Source organism: Hibiscus syriacus, unplaced genomic scaffold (assembly GCF_006381635.1).
Source record: "Hibiscus syriacus cultivar Baekdansim isolate YM2019G1 unplaced genomic scaffold, ASM638163v2 tig00004797_pilon, whole genome shotgun sequence".
Taxonomy (NCBI): domain Eukaryota; kingdom Viridiplantae; phylum Streptophyta; class Magnoliopsida; order Malvales; family Malvaceae; genus Hibiscus; species Hibiscus syriacus.
In genome coordinates, this window is record NW_024062032.1 from 1,406,557 (window position 1) to 1,432,658 (window position 26,102).

The 26,102-nt window shown below is 31.1% G+C and overlaps 2 protein-coding genes and 1 long non-coding RNA gene across 4 annotated transcripts; 1 reads left to right on the forward strand and 2 right to left on the reverse strand.

Annotated features, from left to right (window-relative positions):
- Positions 1 to 1,805: 1,805 nt before the first annotated feature.
- On the reverse strand, positions 1,806 to 3,898 carry LOC120198800 (aquaporin PIP1-3-like). The gene is made up of 4 exons (XM_039200069.1): positions 3,471 to 3,898; positions 3,041 to 3,339; positions 2,041 to 2,181; positions 1,806 to 1,967 (listed from the first exon to the last, which is right to left on the reverse strand). Exons 1-4 carry the CDS (start codon positions 3,796 to 3,798, stop codon positions 1,872 to 1,874), a joined length of 864 nt encoding a protein of 287 aa, XP_039056000.1. The 5' UTR covers positions 3,799 to 3,898; the 3' UTR covers positions 1,806 to 1,871.
- Positions 3,899 to 5,684: 1,786 nt separating this feature from the next.
- On the forward strand, positions 5,685 to 20,625 carry LOC120198802. The gene is made up of 4 exons (XR_005523398.1): positions 5,685 to 5,698; positions 7,258 to 7,265; positions 19,416 to 19,420; positions 20,498 to 20,625. It is a non-coding gene; the product is annotated as an uncharacterized LOC120198802 (long non-coding RNA).
- LOC120198801 (signal peptide peptidase-like 2) lies at positions 18,761 to 23,190 on the reverse strand. 2 transcript variants are annotated; one of them, XM_039200070.1, is made up of 11 exons: positions 22,911 to 23,186; positions 22,420 to 22,578; positions 22,195 to 22,306; positions 21,813 to 21,932; positions 21,567 to 21,718; positions 21,268 to 21,450; positions 21,034 to 21,068; positions 20,542 to 20,698; positions 19,345 to 19,398; positions 19,096 to 19,188; positions 18,761 to 18,970 (listed from the first exon to the last, which is right to left on the reverse strand). In XM_039200070.1, the coding sequence occupies exons 1-11, from the start codon at positions 23,055 to 23,057 to the stop codon at positions 18,776 to 18,778; spliced, it is 1,407 nt and encodes a 468-aa protein (XP_039056001.1). In that variant the 5' UTR covers positions 23,058 to 23,186; the 3' UTR covers positions 18,761 to 18,775. The 2 variants fall into 2 exon arrangements, 1 of the variants encoding a protein (XP_039056001.1); XR_005523397.1 differs by lacking the exons at positions 18,761 to 18,970; positions 19,096 to 19,188; positions 19,345 to 19,398 and adding exons at positions 19,655 to 19,792; positions 20,034 to 20,153 and having other exon boundaries at positions 22,911 to 23,190.
- Positions 23,191 to 26,102: the final 2,912 nt, after the last annotated feature.

A 26,102-nucleotide genomic window follows, 5' to 3' on the forward strand; every position in this document is an offset into this window, starting at 1 on the left:
ATAACATCTAAAATCTCCATAGAACATCTCAACTTAAGAATCGTATCACTTTTTCTTACATGTTTTAAGCATATTTCATGCTTCTAATCTCTTATTCATTCCTTTGACAAGTCAATTCTACTAATAAACCTCAATAAAAACTCATATATCAACATATCATTCAAAAACTCATTTCTTTAAATCTCATATAAAACATCCACCTCTTAGTTTTAATCTTCTTTAATCATTCCTTAAGCTTACACATTACTTAATGTTACAAGAGCAAACCAGAATCAGAAGAAAGAACTAGTTAAATGAAATTTACCTTTTTGCTATGGAGGAGAGCACAACCCACGGGGAGAAGAAGAAAATAAGCAAATAACTTAACTTTCCTCTTTTCCCTATTAAAATCCCTAATAAGGAAATGTATTTAAAATTCATCCTCCGGACCAAAAATGCCCTCTTAATTCATCTATTGTCACAAGGTTCTTAACCTTGAGGTCGTGGGATCGAGTCCCACGGAGGGCATTTCATAATTCGGAGGTCTCTTACGGAAGCTGCCCTCAACCTGGTGTTGGGGGTAGCCTACTATCTTACCTCCCTCTTACCCCATATATATGGGAAAAGGGACAGTCATTTTTTTTACAAATTAGTCTAAAACGGTATTCCAAATCATTTTCTCATCTTTTTCCATTTACTCAAATGAATCCTCAAATTTTAAAATTTTTCACTAAAGTCACTTACATGATATTTGGAGTATTACATTGGTAAACCAACATCATTTTCCAAAATTTGCATCCATAATGATTTTTAAATTAAATAAAACATCAAGCTCAAACTTTTCAATTTTTAAATATAGGGTAATCGAATAGGTACCAATTTCTGGGCATTGTGGGATGTTAATCTTTCCCCACATGTAACTGACTCCCAAATCCGATTTTTGAATTTCATAGACTAAAATTTGATATTTTTGATAAAATAAAATGTTTTACTAAATTTGATTGGTCTTAATAAACCAATATCATTTTCCAATTGCACCTTAAAAATAATTCGTGTCGATTCCCAACATTTAATCAAAAATCTTTTCAAAATAAAAACTCTATTGTTACAACTAATCGACTCTCTCTTAAGGACTGGTTGCCACAATGAGCAAAGAGAGGAAGTAAACTGGCTTGATACATTTGATTTCAAAAAAAAAAGACGAGTCAAACGAAAATTCATTATCTTTTTTATCTTTGCACTATTCGTATTTCTACGTTAATGGGTAAAAAGGGGAATCTATGTACTCATTTTCGTATGAACTTCAACCATTTAATTTTCAATTTCAAACCTTTAATTTTCAATTTCAAACCTTTAATTTGATTTAAATATACTTTGACCATTTTCTTTTACTATATATTTATAATAAATGAAATTAATTTTTTAAATTAGATTAATTAGTAAGTACATTAAATCAGTAAATAATGAATGATTTTATTAATATATCAAATTATATATATATATATATATATATATATATATTAAAAAATACTAATGTTTATTTTTATTTTTTCGAATTTGAGCTCAAGTCTCATACTTCGAGAGTCGATCAAATTTTGACCAAATTAATCTAGAATAAGTCACAATATGTCATTACAGCCCTAGGGGTGTATAGCAGGAATAGTCTTGAGGGATTTTTATCGCATCAATATCAGATAGAATAGGAAGAGGAGAGTATATAAAGAAGGGGGGAATCCTACATTGATTAAAAAAAAAACTGAAAACAACACAACTCTAGCATAATTTACACACATTAACACAACTCAAAATGCAAACCAAGTGAGAGATAAAAAAGCAAAGTAGGTAACTAAAAAAGGAGTAGAAGATCCAATATACAAGCAGCACTTCTCATTTCAAGCTCTGGTCTTGAAAGGAATAGCTCTAATAATTATCTGGTGGTAAATTGCAGCAAGAGCAGCTCCAATGAAGGGTCCAACCCAGAAGATCCACTGCAACCAAAACACAAGAATTTTAATTGATCTCGAACGATGAAACTAGAAAAGATTGGGGAATGATACTAACATGGTCATCCCATGCATGGTCTCTGTTGTATATGATGGCAGCTCCAAGACTCCTGGCTGGGTTGATACCAGTCCCAGTGATGGGAATGGTGGCTAAATGAACCAAGAACACCGCAAACCCAATCGGAAGGGGAGCCAAAATCTGCAATTGCAGTACCAACAAATTCATTACTAATGCAGAACTCCATCTAGACTTTGAAGATCTACACTACCACTATCAATTATAATGAACTTATTGACCAGGAACCAATCTAGCATACTTTTGTAGGGTATCACAAGATATGGCAGATTGAGGCTGTAAATTATGCAATGAAAGCAAGCTCTTAGCAATCAGAGATGTAACATTGTTTGCTAATTCAAAGATTAGGATGCAAAATTTACCGACTTGGCTCTTGGTCCTAGTGCAATATCTGATTAATCCCTTGACATCTCTCTTAAAGGAAGAAGGATGGATTGTTGCAGGGACGTACACAGGATTTTATGTTAGAAGACGAACTTATAAAGTTTTAAGGGGAACAAACTAATTAAATTTTAGGGGTAGAAACATATTTTCAATAGAAAATACAAATAAAATAACTAACATATATAGGAATTTGAATTTTTAGGGACTCGGTCCATCCCTAGATTGTTGGTCAAATTTAAGGCTTGAGAATCAAAGATCATATGAAATCACAAACAAATTGGGTCTGTCTCTAGCCAAAACCACCATGTATCTCCATTGGAACTGTAGAGGGGCTAGGCTTGAGTCTTTTAACACTTTCATTTCTATTTCCTCCCCCTTAGGAAGCCTGTTAATAACATGACTTGGTGTTGAACCTAGCTAAAACCTTCAGAAACCTAAATATTATTTAATTTAGGAACCAAATTATATGTTATGTGGTGCTTAAACACTAAAATATCCCTTGATATCTCCAGAATGGACAGAGATAGATAAAAATCAAGTTATGAGAAAAGAATGGTAAAAAGTATATACTATAAAAGGGCAAGAAAACAAAACATACAGGAACATGAGAGTCTCTGGCGTTTCTCTTGGCATCAGTGGCCGAGAAAACAGTGTAGACAAGAACAAAAGTGCCAATGATCTCAGCACCAAGACCTGACCCCTTGGTGTAGCCATGGGCCACAACGTTAGCTCCACCACCCAACATCTGATACCGACTGTCCCCTTGGAATCCCTTCACCACACCGGCTCCGCATATGGCACCAAGGCACTGCATGACCATGTAGAACACTGCCCTTGTAAGGGACAGTTTCCTGGCTAGCAACAGCCCAAATGTCACAGCAGGGTTTATGTGCCCACCTGAAGTTACACAAAAAACACACAGATCTGGTTATTCAACATCATAACATGCAAGAAAAATTCAAATTTTGAGCTTAAACCAAAGAAACAAAGCCAGAATCTTTCCTTTAAAAAGTTAAAAGGAAGGTGACCTGAAATGCCAGCAGTGCAGTAGACAAGAGCAAAGATCATGCCCCCAAAAGCCCAAGCAATGCCTTGAATACCAACGGTGGTACACTTGGTCTTAGACTGGGACACGCCCATTACAGTCAAGATGGTGATGTAAAGGAACAAGAAGGTGGCCATGAACTCTGCGATTCCAGCTCGGTAGAAAGACCATGACTTAAGTTCACCAGGCTCAAACAAAGGTGCTGGTGGTGGCTCCTTGTAGTCCTTGTCGGACTGGGCAGATGTCCCAATAGGTTGTCTCTCTGAGAACTTGTTTGCTCCTAGCTTAACATCCTCCTCTTTCCCCTCCATCTTCTTTCACCCACTCAACAAGCAAAGATTTAAGCTTTTCTTTTTTTCTCTCTCTCTTAAAAAGAAACCCAAGCCAAACTAGTGATGATGAGATAAAGCTGAAAAGCAGGTGCCTTTATAGATGGGATAATGTAGTCACAGTAAGGGTGGCTCAAAGCGGAGAGGAAAAATGGGTTGTCTTTTTTTGTCTTTTTATTATTTAAATTATTTATTTGATATCATTATTTAAATTATAATGCACAATATTGCCTGGAAATTATGGTGATGAAAAAAAATGTGTGCCAACATAAACACTTTAAGAGGAAATAAAACTCAATTCATTCTGAGTAAATCATCCAAATTAGGGGTTTTTTAAATCAGGTCTCGTAGTTTTAAATATTCGAAATATTATATATTTAGAATTTTGGTAACGTGATATCATAAATTTACATCTTTAAAAAAATAATGACTCTTGTATCTTTTTCTCTCTCGATGTAGTTTTTTAACTCAAAAAATAAATTTAATATAGTCTTTTGGTTAACGTTTTTCACCGTTGATTGTTACGTTGTTGATGTGGCAGTTTACGGTGATGACATGGAGTTTACAATGCTAACATGACTGTTCATTGTAGTTGATGATATGACAGATGAATTAAATTAATTTTTTTATTTTGTTTGAGAGTCAAATTAATTTTAAAAATTCAAGGGCTTATTTATTTTTAAGAAAAAAATAAATATTATTTTAAATTGTAAATATAAAATTATTTAATTATTCAAAAAACTGAAAATATAAAAATACTAAAAATAAAAATTAAATTACTAAAAAATAAATATACATATTAAAAATACTAAAATATGTATAAAAATTTAAAAAATAAATATATATAGTAGGTTATAAAATAATTACTTATAAATTATTTAAAAATTAAAAATATTTTAAAATGATATATTATACATAACATATACATGTAACACGTGTATTATCAACATTTATAAAATGTATTTTTACTAGATTAAACGAGCGTTACAAAATTTAAATTAGTCGAGACTTATAATTTTTGAATTATTCAAAACTTATTATGTTTTTTAATTATTTCTTTTAAATCTCGACTAGTTTAAAAGATAATTATATAATAAGTTTAGACATAAAATATAATTAGAAGACATAGTAAATTTCTACTTATCCAAAATTTGTAAGTTTCAATTAATTTAAATTTTTCAAGTCTCAATTAATCTAATAAGAATATTTTTTATAATTGTTGATAATATGCCTATATATTACATGGATAGGTGTTATCTACTTCTTCAAGTGTCTTTGAGGTGCTTAAAATATGAGGAATAGGTTTGTAAACGTTTATAGCCGTTAGATATGAATTATAGTCATTTAGAGACCTTTTCTCGAGCATAAAAATACATTCTGGAGCTAAAAGTTTTGAAATTTTTAATATAAATTTCGAAACTCTACTTAAATATATGACCGTTGAAGAAATTTTTAACATAAATTTTGAAACATAAAGCTACATTTTTTTTCATATACTATTTTATTTTTTTACTACAATCGCATACTACATTATTATATTTTTCCATTTTTTCATATTCTTTAATTCTTCTTTCAAATTCGTTTGCTTCGTCAGATTGGTAAATTTTCATACTTCTTCTTTTTCACTTCCATCTTATTATGTTCTTCAAGTTTACTCTTATGATCATCAATTATCGACTGTATTGCCTCCTTTACCCACTCCTCATCTGAAGAAGAAATCCAAATCATTAGAGTCGGAGTCGAAAGATCGAAAAATAAAATTTGAAACCACAATTTTCCACATATACATTACATAATTTTTCATTAACTAAATATATTTTTACAAGTTCGATTAACTAAATATGGAATTGGAGTTTGATTAACTCAAAAAAATTACAATAAAGTTTTTAAAATATTACATGATTTTTCATTTCAAGTAAAAAACAATTAAAGATGCTTATGTCCACCCATACCGCACGGTGGTGGACGACGAGCCCGATGCGGATTATTGCGAATCAATCTATCTTCATCATCATCACCATCATAATTACCATCATCATCATCATCATCACTATCATCATCATCATCATCATCATCATCGCCATCACCATTTATATGTGTAGTACCGCAATTGGCATTGGGATCGAGACTGGTGTAGAATATGTTCTGTGGCGGCGTCTACTCAATATTATCGAATCTGAAGTCTATTGCCAATGGTGGAAATTTAAAATACCAGTGGTGGAACAGATACATACGGAAATTACAAATAATGTGGTTGAATTGGTATAGGAAGACAATACGAAGGGACAATTGTAACGTCCCAAAGTCCAGTCGATAGTTTCGGGTCGGTAGTCAAGTTGGTTTTTGGATTTTCGGTAAAAATATTAATATTGGAATTTTTTTTTTGATAAATTTTTCTAAAATGATTTAAATATTTTTAAATTATTAAATTATATTTTTTGGGAATTTATAATTGATTTTACAAAGTGACTAAACTGAATGAATTGAAATTTGTGATTTTAGTGACTAATTTGTAAAGAGATCACAAATCAAAATCTATGAAGCTAGTTTTACCAAGGTTTGTGCTTAGTGTTTTTCCCTCCAAGTTTAACCATATCGTTAATCTCCTTTTTGCTAATTTTTCATCTAGATTCATTCTCGTAATCATTTCTCATTTTCATTCCTAATTCTCTTTAAGTGTTTATTTCATTTTCTCTTATCCAAACACTATTGAATCATTTTCTCTCACAAAATTCTCTTAAGCTCTCTCATGACTGAAACTCTTCTTCTTCATTTTCTATTCCTTTGTTCTTTATTTTTGTTCCTTTCTTATTGATTTTCTCTCTTTAATCAAGATTTTTCTTCTCATTTTCTCTTTTTCGCTTTCTTTGATCTCTTTAGTGTTGTCATTGTTGATCTTCATATTCTTTTTCCATCAAGGTAATTCTCTTTTCCTTCATTCCTTTTGTGCTTCAATGATTAATGATCCAATGTGATTGATGATTTTTATTAAGTAATTCTTTTAAAGAGAAGTTTGTGCATTAAACTTGATTTTTATAAGTATTTATTGTGTTATTTTCTTGATCATTTTCAAGGTTTTCTTGAGTTGATTAAGATTTTTTTATGATATTATTATCATACTAAATCAGTTTTGCAATCTCACTTGATTTGATATCGATTTCTTTAAAACAAGCTTGATTTCAGTTTTTTTAAAATCCAAGAATTTGTATTAATTGAGGTTAGTTATGAGGTTTTACTTGAGTTTAGTTGCTGATATTAGATGTTCTTGATCAAATCTTATTAAGGATGAGTAGTTTCCATTGGATCAGAGGTTTGGAGAGTCGTTTCAATAAGGTTTTCGGTAATTTTGATTTTTTTGCTCTGTTTTAGAAACAAAAAAATATGCTATGTTTTGGATTTATCCTTGATGTGTTATTTTCTTTTGATGTGTTGATTATTGAGGGAAATTGGTGCATCGTGTTTTGGTGAGCATTTTCTAAGTGTTTGAAAGTTATTTCGGTTAGCGGACAACAAAGGTGGGTGACTTTCATTCTTTTGTGAATGAATATGTTCAAGGGTAAAAGAATGTGTATTTTACGATGTTCTCTTCGCTTGAACTATGGTATAAATGAATCTTTATCGATGCACATGGTTAACATGAAACGTGATATGAACTGTGGATATGTATTGTGAATTGTATATGTGTTGTAGTTAATGCGTAGTGGTTTTAAAAGTAATTGGTGTATATATAAGTGAAAATGTGCATGGATGAGTGAATGTCTCGTTGTCCATATAAGGTTGATCATGACAATCATTTTCGATAAGTGTTTCAAAGTGTATTTTGAAAGTGTATATGTGTAAGTTATGCATCATTTAATAATCACTCTTGATGAACTTGGATTAATTTGCTATTTGTTCTTAATGGGACATTTGGATATGAAAGGCATGCCTAGGAAAGAGTATTCTATGGTTTTCTATGTGTGAACAAGGGAATATACGGGGTAAGGTTGGTGCATTGAGTAATGCTCCAAAAAGATCACGGGGTAAGGTTGGTTCGTTGAGTTTACTTCAAAAGTCATGGTTTTAGACCTAAGTGAGTCCATAAATAAAAGGGAGTTGTATAGAGTTTTTTTATCTAATGAGTGAATTGTGTTTCAAATAAAAGGTCGTTGATCTTTAATTGAAATAATGTGTGCATTGAGTGTGACCTGCCAAGAGGTAATTGTGCATGAGTGTATGTGTTTTCTATTAGACATATGATGATAAACGACATATGTATATTCTAGATTTTGTGTGCATTTAGGAGGCAATGTGTGAACATAAAAGCATGACATGATGGTAAGAATGTTGAGGTAAAAACAAGTGATGAGTGATTGTATGTATTCCTTTAACTTTGGAATGTGCATTGCTTAAAATGTTAGTTGTTCACTAGGCTTTTCAACCCACACTCATGTTTAACACTTTTCATAGGATTAGTAGTTGAGTCGGAGAAGAGGAGAAAGCATCCGGAGGGGTCAAGCAAGGCATCACTAAATAAAGTGCATGTGGTTGAATTCATATAGTGTCAATGTGGGAATCATTTTGGGACTTAGCCTATTATTGATATGTTGAGTTGTAATAAGTGTGACATGATATATGGACTATTGATTTTTTGTTGGATTTTGTTAATTGGTTTTATTTATTGATTTGGAATATCGAACTCATGTTGTTGGTTAAATTGAATATCAAATTTGCCAAATATTGATTGGTGGCTTAAAAAAGTAGTTGGTGTGTTAGGTAAGTGACACTAAGTGTATTATATGTATGTAGACTCTTAGGATGCATAAATGACCCAAAATGCATAATTGGACTAGGTGACTTTATGTTAAAAAGAACCATTATGCAATGTTTGACTTTTGATGCTAGATTCTTGTATGATGTTGTGATTTGTATTATGAATCATGTTACAAATGTATTTTGACATGTATGATGTGGTATGAGAGTGTCCAAACATGTATCTAGTCCCTAGGATTGATTATATGAAAGTTTGATAACTCATTTATGTATGTTCTTGAGAATTCTGCATTTTTTCAAAAAAAAAAAGGATCGATCTCTTTTAAAAAAGGATTGATCCCTTGGCGAGAAGGATCAATCCCAAACTCGCTATTTTACAAAGGATCTATCCCTCGTGGAAAAGGATCGATCATTGTTTTATAAATGATAAAATTGCATTCATTAAAGGCCTTAAGTATCCCTAAGTCTTAGTTTTACCATAAGATGTTTATACAAGTTCAAAATGGTCCAAAAATTGATTTGCTAATTAAGATTAGACCTTATCTTGAAATTTGATGAGACTTAAGTTGTCACTCTTAAATATACTTAATTATATAATGAATGTGTCAATTACATGTTTGTTGCTTGTATGTGACTTTTGAGTTATTTATGTTTTTGATGTTCGATTAATCTGGAAATATGAATGTCGTTAATTAATGATTAATAATGAGTATTGACAATCTTAATTTGGTGATTCACTGTAACACCCTCAACCCGTATCCGATCCGGATACAAGTCTGAGGTGTCACATTGACTTTTCAAACTTTAATCTTTTAACGAAAACCAATGAAATTTAAAACTTTGATTAAAATAACATTGTCACTGTACACGAGTTAACCAAAATAAGACAAAACTAATCAGAGCATTTGAACTAACACTGTTCTTACATGCCAACACACTACATACAACAAAATACCTACTGTGACTTTACTTCTGATCTGATCGCTGAGTAAAGATAGGTTGATCTGCAAATTCCTATTCTTGATTCTCCTGCTCTTCGAAACCTACGTGTAAAAACACTTACACGCTAAGTCATAGACTTAGTGAGGCATAATTACATCATAAAGAATTATTAAAATATAAACATGTCGTCTACTATCCAAACACAATTATACTATCATACCATCATTTATTATACCACATATGAGCCAATACAAATCGTAATAATACCCTATTAAGATACAACTATATACATCCTCGTTATGTCTTATTTAAGTCCATATACACTATTGAGAACCCAAGGTATACGAGTATTATGAGATTGTGCACACGTATGCTGTCCCCACAGCTCCATGAATTTTCCGAAGGACCTATCCAGAGGTCATAAAGATCCTCGGTAACTATCCAGAGGTCATAAAGATCCTCGGTAACTATCCATAGGTCCCGAAGAACCTAGGTAAACTATCCATATGTTCCTTAGAACATAGGTATACTGTCCATATGTCTCGAAAGACATAGGTAGTTCTTTGACTCTTGGCATACCAACTATACTTACAGTTCTCATAACTCATATCATGGCATTGTCTTTTACCTTATTACATATTCATACATCATATCACATTTTTCTTTTTCTATAGCTCTTTATCACATGTTCATATGATCATCCCTCATATGATTTCATATTCATATTCTGTATATTTCATATTCTTTCTTATGTCCTTTTCATACTTCTTATTTCATATTCTTATGAATCATATTGATCATTTTAACTATTTCACATATTTAACACATTTATCTACATATTTACACAACTCATATATATATAATATATATATATATTGTAACATGTCAATACATATGCTCATTCATACATATAAACCATAACAAACACAGCACACACTTCATATACCTAATATAGATATCTCGTAACTCATTCATATATAAGCTCTAATCTGGAACATAGACTTACCATAATTTGCATAGTATATCCCATAATGTATATGGTATGAATTTATATCATATTTAATAATCTTGAATGAATCATGTATCAAGATATTAAATCTAGACTTATCGCAGTTCTAAAACTGAATATACTAACATAATCATGTTATGCACATGCACTCACCTTAGCCTTGTTTGAATTGAATCAACTAACCCTTCGTTTACTTTGAAACAAAGTCACGTTCAATATCTACATAAGCATAATTTTCAAGATGATTATCAGATGCCCAAGTCTTGAAATTAACCTCTAATATCCTACCAATTTAAGGGATTAATAGTTTAGTCTCTCTTCTTTCTTCTTTTTTTTTCATTATGGGGGAATCGGTTCCCCCCCTGGGGGTATCGATTCCCCTCTAGCATTCTGGAATTCTTACTCGTTTGAGGGGGAATCGATTCCCCTTGAATGGGTACCGATTCCCCTAGCCCAGAAATCTCATTTTGAGCTCGAAAATCACCTTATTTCAGCTCAAACCTTCCTATTTCACTTCCTTTAATACTCCTAACTTTAATACACATACTTAAACTTATTCTTATTCCCTAATCACTTCTTTAACTTCAAATCTAGTCATTCCTATGTAATTGCAAAAATTTATACTAGTTTTGCAACATGTTCAAATTCCTATTCTAACACTTCCTATCCCTTAATTGACTTGATGACAAGTCAAATTCAACTTCCAATTCTCAATATAAACTTTATTTCGATATTTCATTCAAAAACTTCAAATCTTTAAATCCTCATAAACTCTTCATTTTGTTGTTTTAAAGCAAATTAATCCTTCCTTAACCTTACTTAGCATCTAATAATCAAACTAAACTTAAATTTCAGCACATAATCTCAAGAGAAACTCACCTTTGCTTGGCTTCACACGTGGAGAAGAGAAAATGAAGAAGAAAAGAGAGAGATTTTTTTGGAAATCTCCCATCCTTATCCATATTTATATATCATTTAATTATAATTTTTCAAGTCTAATGACCATTTTGCCCTTTAATTCTTTGGATAATTACTATAAACTTTTAGGAAATATTTCCGAACAAATCATTAAACTATTAAACTATTATACTTTAATCACCATATTCTGAAATTTTACACTTTTGGTCACTAACCCGTATTTTGGGATGTTACATTCACCTTGTAATTATTTGGTTATGTAAATGGTTGATTTACCCCTAATTGATTGATTGTTATTATCATGCACTGTTATGATTGCTTCGAGACTTTAGATTATTCGTTGATATTCGTTGCCACATGTTGCATAATGTATGATTTAAATTTGTATGCTTTCTCTTAGTATGCATGATTTAGGGATTTTGTTATGTTTGATAATATCATAATCTAATGTACGCTCAAGTACTCGGGTATTTCCTCGTGACCGAGTATGGGGTGTTACAACAACCAATATAGAGGAACAAAATACGTCAATGAAAAAACCTTCTGTCAGAGGTCTCATATGCTGAAATGACGATTGACTCCCTATATGGTAAAATGGAAAATGAGTCAAGTGGGTGAATGATGTTGGTGGCACCAATGTTGAGGTTCTATTGTTGATTGTGTAGGTGTTTGTGTTGTTCCCGATGAAGAGGATGGAGTGTGTTTTTTCTCTGGCTTGATTCTTCTCCGCCTCTACCACCACATTGCGTAAGCGGATATTGTGTCGGCGGGCAGTTTAGGGTAGGCACATAAAATTATCATGTTCGCTCCTCTTCGGTCAATATATGTGGCTTTCCATTTTGTTTTTACCAAAACATGTAATCATATGAAACATTATGGTCGAAGATGGATTCAAAAACGGGCTGCCTAAATATTTTATGATGGTTTATGGTTGTGCATCCTTCTAGTTTTAGTTCCTTGCCAACATGGATTACTTCAAAACCTAATTTATTCCGGAGCTTTCTAGTATTATTATTACTATTACACACCTAACCACCACTTCTTTAAAATTTCTTTGGTACAAGACAGTTTGGTCTTTAACTTGTGTTTCTTTGGTAAACAAGTGGATGTCAGCTTGACACTTGGCAACTGCCTAATGGTCCGTTTGACTCTTCACAAAAGTTATTTTGGTCCAGAGCTCTCATGAACAACCAACAAACATCCTTTCTTCTTCATTCAATAATTTCAGCATGTGGACATTATTGAAGCATTCATGTTAATCATTCTTCTTTAAACCACGAGGAAATAATTCTCCGGAATCGTTAAACTTGAGCTGTCGTTATCCTTGCAAGATTTTACAGAACATGTTATTATGTTAGATATTAAATTAAAGGGCACACTATACATTAATTAAGTACTTAAATTATCAATATTTCATTTCGGTATATAAAATTTTATTTGTTTTAAAATCATATTTAACGTTTATCTTTTGTTTCATTTTAATATGTCGTCGTTAAAAACTTAATGATACTGTATTTTTTTGAGTAAATTATATCATTCATAACTCAATTATCTTCTCACTCTTAAAAAATTCAGTGACCAAAATAGGAGTAAGTGATAAATGATGCAATTTATCCAAAAAAAAATTACCAAGTTAAACAATTCCATTAAGATTTTAACGGAGGGACACCAAAATAAAACAAGAAATAGACATTGTATGATTTTGAAACAAATGAGATTGTTTAGGTACTAAAACAAAACAAAATTGATAGTTTAGATATCAAATGTGTAGTTTACCCTTAGTTTATAGTCATTTAAATTTATATTATTAATACTTACAAATATAATTACGCTTATATTATAGATTAAATTAGCGTAAACAACATATTTATTATCTAAATTATTAATTTTGATTCATTTTAATACCTAAACTTTCATTTGTATAAAAATCATACATAATATTTACTTTCTGTTTCGTTTTGATACCTCACCATAAAAACTTTACGGAACTGTTGTATGTAGCATCTTTTTAATGAGTAAATTGCTTCACTTATTACTAAACTATTTTCTCACTTCTATTTTGGTTACTTAAGTTTAAATGTTTTTAAATTTAATTATTTAACTTTTAGATTGTCTTAATTTAATCACTCTAACCTTCATATTTTTTTTATATTTTAATTATATAATAAAAAATTAATAATAAAAAAATCCATGTCATAAAAGTTATTAATAAAATAAATTAGAGTGATTCAAACTTGAGCAATTTGAAAATTGAGTAATTACATTGAAATGTTTAAACTTTAGTGCCCAAATAGGAGTGAGAAGATAGTTGAGTGATGAATAATGTAATTTACCCATAAAATGCAATGTCGTTAAATTTTTAAGGGCGGTTGCTAAAATAAAACCAAAAGTAAACGTTAGATATCAATGTGGTCGATATTAAAAAGTAAAATTTTAATATGTTGCATTAAAAACTTAATAGTGTACTTAAACTATCAATTTTGATATGTTTTAATACTTAAACTTTATTTTTTTTCCTTTCAAAACTTAAAGTTAAATTTTGAATAGAAATACAAAAATAAAATAAAAATAAAAATTTAAATATGTTTTTAAAAAATTTAATTGTTAAAATAGATCAAAGTTGATTGTTAATTTACCTTAAGGGGTTGTTTGGTTCGAGGAATGTGAGATTTCCATGGGAATAGAATCCACATTCCCCTGTTTGGTTGGCCGGGAATGTCATTCCCGGTAATATTTTATTACCAATAATGGATTTTTTGGGATATATTACTGGGAATGTCATTACATTCCTTTCCTTAAGTATTGTTGGATTACAGGCGTTTTGGACTAAAATGCCCTTAATTTTTTTTTTCAAAAATATCATTATTCTGTCATTGAATAATAAAAATTCTACGAAGGTTAAATTACAAATTTATCCTTAAACTATTTTAGATTTACAAAAAAAATCTATAATTAAAATTTTATATGAAGTTCAGTGGTTAAAATAAAATTTTACCCTTTCATTAAACCTTTTTATATTTTTAATTTTGTAAAAAAATTATATAAATTTTATGAATTTAAATTTTTTAAAGAAAATATATAAATATTTTTCAACTTATTAAAAATCAAATGTATAATAAGGATAATTTGGTCAAATATACATTTCGATAATCTTTTATTCCTTTAACTAAACACTGTAATCTTACATTCATGCTAAATGAACCAAACACAAAATACAATATTCCTAGTAATCATATTCCCCGATAATCTTTTATTTCTATTAGTAATTTTACATTCCTTGAACTAAACGTATCCTAAATATTTTATGATGGTTTATGGTTGTGCATCCTTCTAGTTTTAGTTCCTTGCCAACATGGATTACTTCAAAACCTAATTTATTCCGGAGCTTTCTAGTATTATTATTACTATTACACACCTAACCACCACTTCTTTAAAATTTCTTTGGTACAAGACAGTTTGGTCTTTAACTTGTGTTTCTTTGGTAAACAAGTGGATGTCAGCTTGACACTTGGCAACTGCCTAATGGTCCGTTTGACTCTTCACAAAAGTTATTTTGGTCCAGAGCTCTCATGAACAACCAACAAACATCCTTTCTTCTTCATTCAATAATTTCAGCATGTGGACATTATTGAAGCATTCATGTTAATCATTCTTCTTTAAACCACAGAAATAATTCTCCGGAATCGTTAAACTTGAGCTGTCGTTATCCTTGCAAGATTTTACAGAACATGTTATTATGTTAGATATTAAATTAAAGGGCACACTATACATTAATTAAGTACTTAAATTATCAATATTTCATTTCGGTATATAAAATTTTATTTGTTTTAAAATCATATTTAATGTTTATCTTTTGTTTCATTTTAATATGTCGTCGTTAAAAACTTAACAATACTGTATTTTTTGATTAAATTATATAATTTATAATTCAATTATTTTCTCACTCTTAAAACTTTCAGTGACCAATATAGGAGTAAGAAGATAATCAAATGATATATAATGCAATTTATCCGAAAAATGTACCATGTTCAACAATTTCGTTAAGATTTTAACGGAAAGGCACCAAAATAAAACAAAAAAAAAAACATTGTATGATTTTGAAACAAATGAGAATGTTTAGGTACTAAAACAAAACAAAACTGATAGTTTAGATATTAATGTGTAGTTACACTTAGTTTTAATAATAGTTATTTAAAATTTATATTATTAATACTTACAAATATAATTACGCTTATATTATAGATTAAAAATAGCATAAACAACATATTTAGTATCTAAATTATTAATTTTGTTTCAGTTTAGTACATAAACTTTCATTTGTATCAAAATCATACCTAATATTTACTTTCTGTTTCGTTTTGATACCTCACCATAAAAATTTTACGGAACTGTTGAACGTGGCATTTTTATGAGTAAATTGCAACATTCATTACTAAATTATTTTCTCACTCCTATTTTGGTTACTTAAGTTTAAATGTTTTTAAATTTAATTATTTAACTTTCAGATTACTCTTAATTTAATCACTCTAACTTTCATATTTACTTTTTATATTTTACTTGTATACTAATAAATTAATAATAAAAAATTCCATGTCATACAAGTTATTAATAAAATAAATTAGAGTGATTCAAACTTCAGCAATTTGAAAATTGAGTAATTAAATTGAAATGTTTAAACTTTAGTGACCAAAATAGGAGTGGAAAGATAGTTGAGTGATGAATGATGTAATTTACCTATAAAATGCAATGTCGTTAAATTTTTAACGACGGTTACTAAAATGAAACAAAAAGTAAATGTTAGATATGATTTTCAAATGAAACTTTAGGTATTAAAATGAAACAAAACTCATAATTTAGGTACTAAACGTGTAATTTACGCTAAATTGAATTTAATTAATTTTTTTTATTTTCTCATTCACTTATATAAATATTAAAATATTATATGTATTTATAAAATATAATATAAAAAACCGAGGGTTAATCGTTTCCTCTTTCTTTAACCTAATTTTTTTCCTAAAATTTTGTCATTTATTTTAATATTGATTGTCAACCACATATGATTATTGGTTCTCTTATTTTGTTATATTATACCTTTTGTTTCTTTTTCTAGAATTTTGTTAATTTTAAATAATAATCTATGTACTTGTGACTCGTTTTACTTTGCTCTTTAGAAACGTAATTTCTTTACTCTTATCCTTGTAGTTTTTGGTATAATCTTCTTGTACGTTTTATTCATTTTGGTGTTTACACAAAAATCATCACGATATTTATTTTCTGAATGATTTGTCGCTGTTTATGTATAGTCAAATCCCCTCTTTAGTAAAAGGTTGTGTCGATATAATCAGAATTGTGTATCAAAGCAGTCTTCCGGAGAGCTTGGTTCACTCATTACTCATTTATCACTTCGTAAAGCTTCTCATTTGACATAATCAATTTTTATGAAGGTTACAGTGTTCTTTTAATGTTTGTCGTCATTTTCAATGAAATATTATGTTTCTCTTCATATATTTGGGTTCAATATTTTTTATTTTTGTATGAGTTTTTGTTTACTATTTTCTCCAATTTTCTCTTTATTTTTGAGTGCGTTGTAATTCTGATTCTTTCTATTGTTTTTATTAATGAAATCCAATCATCATTGTTAAAAAATTAAGCTAAATTTATTATAATTTTACTAGTAACAAATTATTTGATAATTAAATTTATATTATAAACTTTTTTAATAAATAATAATTTTTGATGATCAAATATTTGATTCTATTACCAGAGAGAGTCTTAACTTTTACAATTATGAAAATGAATTATTTTGAATAAATATAATCATTTTGAAGTGTTTATAACTTTCGACGTTTATGGTACACATTAATTTTATATAATAGTTTGAGTTTTGATATGAAATATCATATATTTGTATCCTTTGAGATCTCAAATTTTATAGTGGATTATTTGTTGTTCCCATTAATAGAGCTAGGCAGAACCGAACCATGTTAATTCTTGTTCTTGCACATATTTTATTTTATTTGCTTTTCCACCTACAGATTTCTAACACTAATACGAGTACGAGAGGGGTCAAATTATTCATCCTAATCTTTTACAAGACTAGAACACCAGAATTTTTGTCTAGAATAAATAATTTAACCCTCTCATAGTCGTATCAAACATGCTCATATTTGCTTCTACAGATTAAATAAAAGTAAAAAGAATTTAGAAACTGTTCAAAGCTCTTGAAATTCCACTACTGAACATGTAGGTTTCTAAAAAATTTACACACCCAGAATACTTGCAGCAAAATGAAGCAGCTGGTGGGCTGAAACATGTGAATTATTTAGGAAGCAACTCTGATAAGCATATTATTATATTATTTAAACACAAATGCTAATCGATAGCTTTAAAAGAAGTCAAGATTCATGCAATAGCAGAAGTTATGAACATCAGCCTCCGCCACAGCCACAGCCCCAACCAACTCTGTAACTACAGAAAAGGTCTTAATGTTCGCCGTTCATCTCGTCACTGTGTTGGTTTTCGAGTCGGATATGGGGACAGGGTCTATCAGGTACTCCTCTTGTCCACAGTACTCTTAGATCACCCCTCTTTCTTCCTAGGGTCAAAAAGGTTCCTGCAACAAGACATGAAAATTTGTCAGCTCACAGTAAGGGCGACCTACGGAATAAAATCAAATTTAGTGCCGCGTATGTAATGAGTAGACCTGCCACAGGTGAAAAAGGAATAGAAATTTCTCATGTGCCAAAACCAAAAGTAAAACTATATGCTTTTTTTTATCATCTCTTACCTAAACCATACGCAACGACTGCCCACAAGAAGTATCCCGATCGAAGAGTTTTGTTTGCAAGCCAATCGTACCTGTAACCAAGACAGTATTCTTACAACATTTGAAAACTAGCACAAAAAGATAAGGTCGCCATTTGTTTCAGCTCCATGAGAGGAAGGGATAAGAGAATTTTTGGGTAATCCTTTGGCAGGGAAGATTATCCGAAATTTGCATTAATTACTACCAGTTAGACTCAATTTGCAGCTTGAAAGACACCAAATATGAATACGATAATAATCGCTGGACACCAGTTTTCTTGATGTGATTTATCATAGAACTATTTCAAAACTACATTGGGCATAAATGTATTCTGAAATACCGTTTTATAACGTAAATAATTAAAATATAGTTCGAAGAAAACTCTTCAAGCACCACTGTCCCAAAGAAAACACTTTTTGAGCCAGCTGAATACCCTAAAGAAAAACTATCCAGAGCGGAAGGCAAACACATAGTTCGAAGAAGCATTAAAACAAAAGGTACAAATTTAAGGAACAGGTTTGGATGAACAAACATTAACAGGAATGAAATATTTTGCAAGTGAAGACTGCAAAGCAAAATTCAAACCTGAGTGAAAATGCTATCAGCAATCCAGGTAAAAGGATATCACCAAATCCTATTATGCTATAACCACCCCATGGATCGAACATGCGTGGGATCTTCAGTAGCATTGGAATGCCATCTTCTCCGCTTTTATCACCACGAGCTACCTATGAAATAGACACAAGCAATCGATGTCACTTTCGGATTTTGAATATCCAGAATAGTCTAAAGACTAAAACTTCTAATTCTGATGGAGCATATGGGCTAACGTTGAATAAGGTAGATTACTTACCACAATCATCACACTTTCATGGAACAACTCCTTTGAAAGAAACACCCAAAATATGTCATATAAGAAGGCACAACTGAGTAGAATTGTTCCCACCTGATTCACAAACCAGCCAGAATTATAATATAATAACAAACTCATTTCCAATATATAGTATCTCTGAAAACGTACATATTCAATTACTTTGGACATTCCAAAGAGAGTAGAAATTCATAAAAGTCTAAAATACAAATGAGATGAAGCAAATGGAACCTTGAGATTAGGAACGTGGACAATTTGCAGAACTGTGATTATTAGCGCAATACCCTGAGAAGACAAAATAGTACAAGTTTGAACTCTGCAATGCAAATCTTGCATCAAAATATTGTAAAAACAATACCCTGAGAAGACAAAATAGTACAAGTTTGAACTCTGCAATGCAAATCTTGCATCAAAATATTGTAAAAACAAACAAATAAATAAATAAGAAAATGAAAAAGAAAGGGGAAGAGAATATAGGAGCTATGAAAAACCATGTCTAATATCCATATACCTAAAGGTGGCTGTATGCATTTATCATTAATTTGATATTGTAGTGCGTAAAGCATAAGATAGTTCTGTCCTGTGTTACCTAATTCGCCCCCACCCCCACGAATCTCATTTGAATTTGTTCGTTCCAATTCAGGTTTCATTCGTGTTTCAATTCGTTAAGGAACACGAGCTGGAACGTTCAAATTGGCGCACCGAAAACCCAGCACAGAAAAAGCAAACGAAGTCAATAATGAGGGTCAGGGGAAGAGAAAGAAGCATCTAGATTCTAGCACCACAATCTATGTGCTAGCATCGGGAAGAAGATAAATTTAGTTGCAGTGTTGCACAACTCTTCTTTCAATTAAGCAATGGAAGGAGAAAAGTCCATTTCTAATCTATATATTGAATAAGTCATCACCGAGTTATCTCACCCAACGAATCATGATCCCAGTATCTGTTCCAAACAAAACCCCCAATGGTGAAAATAGCAAATTGCAATCCAGTGCCCGTTCCGCGAACCAACGTGAACCGCAAATTAGGTAATACTAGTTCTGTCAATGAAAAATTAGAGCATTCTAAATCTGCTATTTGGAGTTAATATTCTAGCCAAGCAATGACTTGATAATCTTGTCGTCCATCAATTGAAACATAAACTTGATTTAAACTATCTTCTGCATTTATGGGAAAGAAGGTGAACAAGATAAAGTGTCAAGGGTACACTAAGATGGGCAAATTTAAATACTGAAGCACATAGCTTTAGTATGATATGACTCATCGATCAAATTTCCTTGTCTGTTGTTAACATGGTTGCCAGCCAGCCTTTATCTTTCACCCAGAACCCACAATTTATTGTGTTGCCAAGTGAAAGGGAAGAACATTTAGGGCAAGAAAAGAGTTTTGAAATATGTTAGGACATTTAACACGAAAGTACATCCTTACTAGTATATCTTGACCTATCCAAGCAAAGGAAACATTGCGGTAAACAGCCCAAACAACAGCAAGTGTTATGCAGATAGGTGAAACAGCCAATGTAAGGTATGAGACAGCTCCAAAGAAAGGCACTTTAATGTATGATTCTCCAGCACACTTGAACCACCTGTCAGAGAGCAAATTTTATTCACAGCCTTGAAAAAACAAGTCAAATGCCTTAAATAATGAAGGCTACATAGTCAGACAAGAAATCAAATACCCAGAACTGCAACCATTTTTCTCCTTTTATTAATTAAAGTTAACAACATTATAAACAAAACAGTTCTCAAATTTAATCCTTTTATTCAGCTTCTCGTAATATCTGACAGTATCAAGTTATTTCAAGAATAAAATAACAATACAAGAATCAATCAACAATAACCCACATGTGGACATGCAGAATGAGCATGAATGCGAATTTCTCACAACATACTGAACTGATACTAAGAAACATAAGAATACCTTGACAATAAAGCAACCAAGCAAGCTTGAAGGCCCTGCATATACATGAAATGTCAGAGTTATATGCTCATAAATCGCAGGCATAAGTATCTGGAACAAGTGAGGAAAAAATTGGTAATGTTCATAGAAACATTTCGTGAAAACAAAACTCGGACATGAATTAAGAGAAATAGAATATGCACGCATGCATAGATGAATAAATAGCTGGGAATCAGACATGAAAGGAAGTTCTACCTCCACACCACCTATGCAGAATAGAACCACCAAGAGCTCCACAAACAAGTAAGACATAAGTTTGTAAAGCATAACCAATAAGCAAGAAGCAATAACAACAAATAAAATTGCTGACGTGGTGCTAATTTCCACAATACCACCGGAGCCTACATGTCTGGAATCTGGAATCTCATCCAAAGCATCCTGCATCGACAAGATAAGCTCCACAAATTAATAAGCATAAAAATATAGCTGTAAGCATACAGAGACAGATCTAGACTTGCTGTATTGGGCAGAATGTAAAATTAACTGCAAGTGACCTTTAATAGTTTTTCCCGTTCAATAGCAGTTTCTCTTGCACTCCATGCAGACCAATATGACGCACACAAGATGGTACTAACAGCCATCAACCATAGAAAGATTTCGGCTACGTCTACTAGTGGTCTCTTTGGAGAGTAAAGCTGTACAAACACTGCAAAATCTCAGCGAATTCAGAAAGTTATTGATAATGTATATTTGGATGAAAATAAAAATTAAGTAAAACAAATATTTTAGTGAAAACTTACCTGTTAAGTTACTTGTCAGCATTTTCTCCAAGCTTGCACCAGCATCTTGTGGGAGCATGACAGTAGGTATATGTATATCTAGATCAGTTTCATCAGGCTCACAAACCATCTTGTAGAGTTCTGCAGTAGCAGGCTTGACCCTTAGCTATGTACAAGTTCTCCAATATGTCCTTTTATATCAAACTATTTATCCAAAAAATATTCTAAAATATGATTACTTCTAGTCTCATGCTTATTCACGGCAATCCAAAAGGGTTAAATTCAGAGTAATGACAAATGATCATTGTTTCCAGTTAAAATAATAATATCACCCTGGTTATTTTTCAATAATGCATTTCGAAACCTGAACTCACATCAAGTGACAACCAAAAACATTAATTACCTTTTTGATTATTTATAACAAGGACAGCTGAAGCATGAGCTGCCTGTGCATTATTTGCCTTGGTTGTGAATTTGCAGTGGCCTCGATCCACCATAATAACATCATTAGCAAGCTAACAAAATCAAAGTTATGCAATGGTTAATGATCTCTAAAAAATTTGTCGTACTCTCGGGTTATGATGACAATACATGAATGTATGGGTACATCAATATCAAATAAACAAACCTTATTCTTTGGAGGGCTACAACAATCACGAGGGTCAGAAAGAACAAGGCGTCTCTGGTCTGCGTTTTTCTCCTTTGACACTATAGTAGTGCCAAATCTGGCACCTACACCCACAAACTCAGCATCCTCTATGCCATTAAACCAAGTTTGAACTTTGACCTAACAAAGTCGTCATAAATTGACAATTAATAGACCAAACTAAAACAAGGGTAAAGCTCCCCATAATACAACAGAGTCCAAATATGAGCATTCAAGAAAAATTAAACAAATAAACATAAATTAAACCAAAACACCAACTGCAAGGCTTTCAAGATTCCATTTCTTCTGGTCCTTGAAGTAGGAGGGGGGAAAAAGGAAACAATATTGAAGAGCATAACACAAACAAATTTAACAAGAAAAACAAAAAATTAAAGGAAACCCAGTTGGGAAACAAAGAAACGATATCTGGGTAAAAAGAAAACAATATTGAAGAGCAATTTTTTAATGATTACCAGAACGAAATCGTTCTCGCAACCGGGCTTCTTGGGAGCCAAATTGTCGTCGTGTACAATATCACCGGCAGTGACAGAACATGGATGAAAGACAACTGAAAACAGAGCTGGTAGCAAGATTAGTCTACAAAGAGACTGCATATCCATGGGTGAAGGGCTTTCCCTCCTCCAACAACTAGTAATTTTCTTGGTTCAGGTGACCCAAAATATTCACATATTTCGATGCATAAAAGAAGTGTTTGCTAGTGGTTTTAGTCTTCTCAGAAACGATAAAAAATTGAAGAGGTATCTTAGTCTTTGTATATTTTTGTGGGTAATAATAATAGCGAATGAAGAATGGATCTACTGGTTTTGGTCGCAAGTACCGACAGTGAGGTAAGCAAAGCAAACGTTCAAACGACAGAGGTTTGGTTAATAAACTAAACAAATAGTCATTAATTGAATTTTTTAAAATTATCAACATTTGATCGAACTGAAATATATATGAAAATTTAAGTTGAATTAAATAACTTTTAATTATGATTTTTAAATTAATTAAAGTTTAAATTTTTATTTTGATTAATTTTTATTTTGATTCAATAATAAAATTATAAATTGAATTATATTTTTAAAGTTTTCTGTCTTCATCTATATCATCTACAACACTACTAAAGACAGAGTAAACTGGGTTCGAAATATATTTTAGAGTAATATTAAATGTTTGAATCCTGACGTTTATAAATGTAGCAAATTGAATTGAGAATGTTATCCTTACCAATGTAATATCCGACCCATATTAATCAATCAATAGATCTGATACAAATAATTATACCAAAAGATAGAAATTAAAATATATTTTTAAAGTGTTTCGTCTTTTAAAGATAAGAGTACATTATATAAATGGTCACTAAAGTATTATTAAGTTTCTTTTTTTAGTATTGAAATTTAAAAAATGATAAAACAATCATCAACGTTATCTATTTATAAAGAATCAATCATTCGGGTGTTAAGTATTGTTATCCCAATCACAAAAATATGATTTGGCACGTTTGAAGTGATGAGATGTCATTGTTAAGTTATGTAATACCATTGTAACACCCAAATCCCACTATTCGAATGCCACGAAATCACCGAAGTGACTAATCATTTTTCGTTAAAACCATATACATTTTTAAAATATTTACACAAGGTATGAAACTGTAACAATTTAAAAAAGCGTGACCCCAATTTAAAATCTCGATAAAATAAATAAATAAATAAATAAAATATTATAAATTGACTCATTTCAAATCATGACCTCTATATGCCCACTAAGTCATCATCATTTTACTTAGGTACTCTACTGAGACTCATTCGATAATATCAATGTCCCATTACACTTCAGGAAACCTGAAAACCTAAAAATGGAAACACATTCCCAACATTGAGCTTGCAAGCCATGCGCCACACAATACCTTTATCATACTACATGCATTCATAAAATAAACACGCTAATAAGTGCAGTTAGAGAAGCAATACTACTATGCCATCAATGTTACTAAGCCATCTATTCAAGGTATATCCACTATCATGAGAGTCCGAGTCTCATGTTTCCCTTAGTCTACTACTAAACCATCTATTTAAGGTATATCCACTATCCCGAGTATCAAATAAAGGTATAAGTCTTATAAAATCTTACTTCATAAGGTTCTTATTATTATCACATTATTTAATCGATATTTTCACTTGTAAACTTTAGTGAGAGGTTTCAGAGGCCTTAAACCCTTTCTCGAGTCTTTAACTCAAAGTTAGGCTTCTTTTCCAAATCAGTACGATGGTATCGATACTAAACCCTTCAATATTAGTACTGACTTTTCAGTATCGATACTCACCCTTGGTACCAGTATCAAATTTGGCTACAAGACTTTAAGAAAGTCTTACAATATTAATACCTCTATGTGAAGTATCGATACTTCTTCTCTAATCTGTATCAATACTCCTTGAGTATTGATACCAATTATAGATACTAGAATTTGTAATGCCCATACTCGGTCTAGAAGATAGACTTGGATACTTAAGCGTACATTAGGTTTCGATCATGTCGGACAAACAAAATCCTAAACATACGCACTATACAGAAGCATACAATTTAAAATTGCACATTAATAACGTGTGGTAGCATAGCACTAATTATAGTTTAGCAATTAACAAGCGTCAATACATTACCAAACAATGTTGTAATTCAAACATCGGTAAAACGAACATTTCACATCATCCTAACAATCAAACAAATAAATACCGAATTGAGATTACCATTAGTCCAAATTAGTTACTAATTAGTGACATGAAATTTTTTAGGTTAATCAGACACCATATAGGGTCCTAATTGAACATAATCAATCTAGAGACCAAAATGGTAAACTTTTAAAAATATGAAAATAAACCAAAAATATGAAATTTAAGGTTCCATTATGAAATTATTGTTATTATAGAGTTCTATAACAAATTTCAATAAAATCCAACTTAAAACAAAGCTTTAATTGTAAAATCAAGTTTTTGAACCAAACTGAATACAATCTAAAGTTTAGGGACCATCCAAGGACTTAAGGAACACTTTATGTCTTTAATGAATGAAATTTTACCTATTTTTATAGAGCAAACAATGAAGGTATTGATTCTTTTTCACGAGGGATCGATCCTTTGCACAATAGTAACTAAACTTCCAAAAGGGATGTATCCCTTTTCAAAAGGATCGATCCTTTCTCAAAAGGGACCGATCTTTTTTTTTGGAAAATGCATTTCATATGAACATGCAAGAACAAACCACCAAACTTCCATGCAATCAATCCTATGGTCTATGAACATGCTTGGACACACTTGAACAACTTAGAACTTATCATGATACATATGTGGCATGCTTCATAACATCATTTAACATAACATACAAGTATTTAGCATCCAAAGTAAAATATTGCATATAAAGTCAACTTAAACATAAGTCACCTAACCATTTCGTGCATTATTGGTCATTTCATGCGTCCTAAAGGCCTAACATGTTATGTTCACTTATTGCCACTTGTCTAAATGGTCTAAATACTTGGTAAGGGCATAAACCATCTTTTGGTCACTCAAGGCATACTTGAATATATTGCATAACATATAATCTAACATCAACACTCATCATTTTATTATTCATCCATGAATCAAAGCATAATACAAGTCATTATAGGTTAT

Coding starts and splice junctions, on each gene's coding strand:
- LOC120198800 (XM_039200069.1), bottom strand. CDS start 3,798: ATGGAGGGGAAAGAGGAGGATGTTAAGCTAGGAGCAAACAAGTTCTCA. Junction 3,340..3,470: donor CTGCACTGCTGGCATTTCAG/GTCACCTTCCTT, acceptor GTGTAACTTCAG/GTGGGCACATAAACCCTGCT. Junction 2,182..3,040: donor CCAGAGACTCTCATGTTCCT/GTATGTTTTGTT, acceptor CTGCAATTGCAG/ATTTTGGCTCCCCTTCCGAT.
- LOC120198801 (XM_039200070.1), bottom strand. CDS start 23,057: ATGGATATGCAGTCTCTTTGTAGACTAATCTTGCTACCAGCTCTGTTT. Junction 21,069..21,267: donor TCTGCATAGGTGGTGTGGAG/GTAGAACTTCCT, acceptor ATGTATATGCAG/GGCCTTCAAGCTTGCTTGGT. Junction 20,699..21,033: donor TTGGTTGCTTTATTGTCAAG/GTATTCTTATGT, acceptor GCTCTCTGACAG/GTGGTTCAAGTGTGCTGGAG.